This window comes from Amblyomma maculatum, chromosome 6, assembly GCF_055883805.1.
Source record: "Amblyomma maculatum isolate TAMU_Amacu chromosome 6, ASM5588380v1, whole genome shotgun sequence".
Classification (NCBI taxonomy): Eukaryota; Metazoa; Arthropoda; class Arachnida; order Ixodida; family Ixodidae; genus Amblyomma; species Amblyomma maculatum.
Genome location: NC_139349.1, coordinates 48707026 through 48711185, shown reverse-complemented (window position 1 = coordinate 48711185; position 4160 = coordinate 48707026). Strand labels below are relative to the sequence as shown.

Below are 4160 nucleotides of genomic sequence, written 5' to 3'. Positions count from 1 at the left end.
TCAGGTGTGTACTGCATCTACTTAGCTTCCGGCAACCATGCGTTTGTTCCGAGATCTGCTGCAGCAGCTCGCATGTTGTGGATGTCTGGCATTTGATGCAACCACTACCTCGCCTGTCAAGTCAGTGGTCCGGGAAGACATCTGTGAGCCGTTATGCTATTTGGACGTACTTGACGTTTATTGTTCTATTCGACTAGTTTGGTTATTTATGCTTCCCTCGCGCGATTATCTTGTTTGCGCTACGCTGGTGCATGGCTGCAGCGACCACATAGACATAGCAGCTACATAAGACGCTGACAAACTTTACTCTAGCAAGAGTGGTTGTCGGACTAGCTGGTTATTGCTTTGCGAAGCCATAAGAGATTGCGCATAGAAGGATGCAGAGACAGGACGAGCGCATGCACGCCGACTTTTCCTTATTTCACTATCACAATCTTTTATTTTCTAACCCACAGTTGGGAGGGGGGGGGGGGGGGCACTTCAGCGAAAGAGCAGTTGCAATTGCTTGAGAGTGCCGAGGACCACCGCATACATCAGCAGGCGAAAGTTCAACTTTACATGGATCACAATACAGGCATAAACACAGGCATAAACATTGCAGACATTACAGAGATGAGCAGCACCAAAAGAAAAAAAAAAAGAAAGAAGAGAGAGAGAGAGAGAGAGAGAGAGAGAGAGAGAGAGGATCTGTTCTTACCAAATGATTACGCAATTTCATGGTATTACAGCAGGGATGCCATCAAAACAGCAAAAAGGATGGCTTTAACGTTTCATGAAATACTTGCGAAATTGTCTCTGACTAAAAGTAGCGAAATCAGCACAGTTTTTCATGTTTATTCAGCGCAAAGGGAACATAGTATTATGCGACTGCAGTAAGTATTAGGTACGACGATGCGGTAAGAACAACCTGTTTGGAGCACGGGTTCGAGGATCACTTCTTTGACTAGTTAAGCAAGAACAGGTGTTTAAAATGTTCAAAAACTTTCACTTGAAGAAAACAATCAGTACACTAAGCGGAATTCAAAGACATTCATCCCATTGACAATGCCGAAATCTGTAAATAACTGGCCGCTTGCGTGTAGTCATAGGAAATTATCAATGTAGCTCAATGCTTTCTTTTGCATTTTTAACAGTAGATGTAGCCCATACAAGCGTACAGTAATTAATTCTAGATGCAAGAGTAGTGTATCTAGAATTAATTACTGTACGCTTGTATGGGCTACATCTACTGTTAAAAATGCAAAAGAAAGCATTGAGCTACATCACACTAGAAGGGGTTCCTCTTCCCTGGAAGAAGTCGGCCCGCTATTTGGGGCTCACAATTGACTACAAACTCTCCTGGCGCCCCGCCGTTTCCTGCCTCAGAAAAGCAGCCTCACAAGTCGCCTTGACCGCCAACAAGCTGCTATCCAAGGGTGAAGGGTGCTCCCCGTCTCTTGCAATCAGGTTTTACAATGGCATCGCAGTGGCGAAAATCCTTTATGCACTGCCATTCGTCAACATCCCCCCTCTCCTATGGCAAGCCATCGACACTGACCAGCGGAGTGCCATCCGCAAATTCTTGCGCCTCCCCCACTTCTCCCAAGTTGCAGCCACTTATGCGGAAGCTGCGCAGTGGCCTGTTTCGCTACGCGCCGAACGGTTTGCCCTGAATGCGGTCGAGCGCATGAGGCGAGCCCCTGACACTGCTGCCATCTTCGAACGGCTTCACAATGCCCCTCATTCTAAAATGGGTCGCATAGCTGACACATTCAACACCGAGATCGCGGACCCCCCTCCACAGTTCTCCCTGAGGCCTCCCCCTCACTCTCGCCCACCACTCCAAATCAAACTCAAAGTGAGCGGAATACGGTCCAAACAGAACACACCCATATGTGCAATGCGACAAGAGTCCGCCGCCCTATTAGACGAGGAACTGCACGGCAGACTCCTAATCTACACCGACGGTTCGGTGGCACGGGATGGGACTGCCGCAACAGCTGCTTGCTTTGTTCCTGCCACCTGCTCAAGTACTGTCTGCCGACTCCCTTTCGGAGCCTCCTCCACAACAGCTGAGCTAGCGGCACTCCACCTGGCCGCGGACTTCCTCCTTAGCAGCTCTAATGTCGCCGCTGCTGCCATTTTATGCGACTCCAAACCAGCCTTGCAGCTCCTACGCAAGCCTGAGTACAACATACCTGTTGTACAATCCCTAAGCAACAAGCTCAGAGCGGTCGAGGACAGAGGTACAAACCTCGTTCTACAATGGCTCCCTGCCCATGTCGGCATCCCAGGCAACGAACGGGCTGATGCCCTGGCCAAGAGTGCCCACACTGGCGATCCACCTGTCTGTAATTCCATCACCAAATTTGATGTGGCTAGAGCAAGAATTCTACAACGGACACTTGCCGCCCACCCAGACGCCCGCGTCGCAGCCGGCAAGGCTCCACGTACAATCAAGTTTGCCGACTTCACGGCTCCCCAGCGCGCAACCCTCCTTAGAATGCGCATCGGCTGTGTTTGGACAGCGGAGCGACTCCACCGCCTTCGCCGCACCGGACTTCCGTCATGCAGTGACTGTGGTGCTGTGGAGTCTCTCGATCACCTACTTGTGTATTGTCCGGCCTACGATGGGCAAAGACTTGAACTCTGTGCCGGCTATCGCAAGTTGGGGTTCCCGTCAGCTACCTGCGCCGACCTGCTGTTCCCACGCGGCCCCCGTCATAAAGTCCAGCGTGCGTTCTTTGCACTTCTGGACTACCTGGAGTCCACCAACCTTATCACGCGCCTATGACATTTTGGCGCTTCGCCTCACCTGTGCCACAGTGCATATGTGTTCTGTGTTCAATCTGTGGCTACCTCGCCTTGTGCTGTGCGCGTAAGTTTGCGTTCCTCTCCGTGCGCTCATGTTGTGATCTCACTGACTGCGCCTTCGCACATTATCCCCTTGCTGACTCGTTACTGCTTCAGTGGCTGTGTTGTGTCTGTGCTCACTTGAGACAATGTGCCTCCGTGTGTTGTGCCGTCCCTCACCATCCTTTTGTTCCCTGTGTCCAAGTGTGACTTACTGACTGTGCCTTCGCACATTATCCCCTTGCTGACTCGTTACTGTGTTCAGTGGCTGTGTTGTGTCTGTGCTCACACAAACATCTGTGCCTCCAAGTGTTGTGCCCAAACTGTGACCGCAATCTCACTTAGTGACTCCTCTGCGGGACCTTGTGCCATCATCGGTACGAACCCCTCCGCCAGCACCGCTCTTCCGGGCGCTGCTCTCGTATCGTCCGCCCATGCAACAATGGGCCGACTTTCAACGATCCCCGTCTTCAAGCCTCGCGCTATGCCGACACTCATGGATCACTATTCTCTTGCCCTTTCCCTTCCTTCCTTACCACCGTTCCAGTCATCCTCCCTCCCCTTTACCCTCCTCCCCCTTAAATCGGCGCAACGGCGGTGATCCCTCCTACCTGAGGAGACAGTTGAACGCGCCGATCCCCCTTTCCATCTTCACCATAAGAACCACTTCTTCTTCTTCTTCTTCTAGATGCAAAAAGAATTGTAGTTGCAATTTTGTGGCCACAACCATTGAATGAAATACAGGTAACGGCGACAACAAATGCAAGCGGGATGTAAAGAGAATTTATTGAATACATACATACATACATACATACATACATACATACATACATACATACATACATACATACATACATACATACATACATACATACATACATACATACAAACAAACAAACAAACAAACAAACATACAAACAAACAAACATACAAACAAACAAACAAACAAACAAACAAACAAACAAACATACATACATACATACATACATACATACATACATACATACATACATACATACATACATACATACATACATACATACATACATACATACATACATACATACATACATACATACATACATACATACATACATACATACATACATACATACATACATACATACATACATACAAACAAACAAACAAACATACATACATACATACATACATACATACATACATACATACATACATACATACATACATACATACATACATACATACATACATACATACATACATACATACACACATACATACATACATACATACATACATGCATGCATGCATGCGTACATACATACATGCATACATACATACATACA

General features: G+C 47.8%; 1 protein-coding gene across 1 annotated transcript; it reads left to right on the top strand.

Annotated features, from left to right (window-relative positions):
* The first annotated feature begins 1237 nt into the window (after positions 1-1237).
* LOC146185689 (uncharacterized) lies at positions 1238-2773 on the top strand. Its single transcript, XM_084607897.1, has one exon. The coding sequence runs from the start codon at positions 1238-1240 to the stop codon at positions 2771-2773; it is 1536 nt and encodes a 511-aa protein (XP_084464023.1).
* The last annotated feature ends 1387 nt before the right edge of the window (positions 2774-4160 follow it).

Bases quoted from the DNA above. Each gene is read 5' to 3' on its own strand.
- LOC146185689 (XM_084607897.1), top strand. From the start codon at position 1,238: ATGCAAAAGAAAGCATTGAGCTACATCACACTAGAAGGGGTTCCTCTT.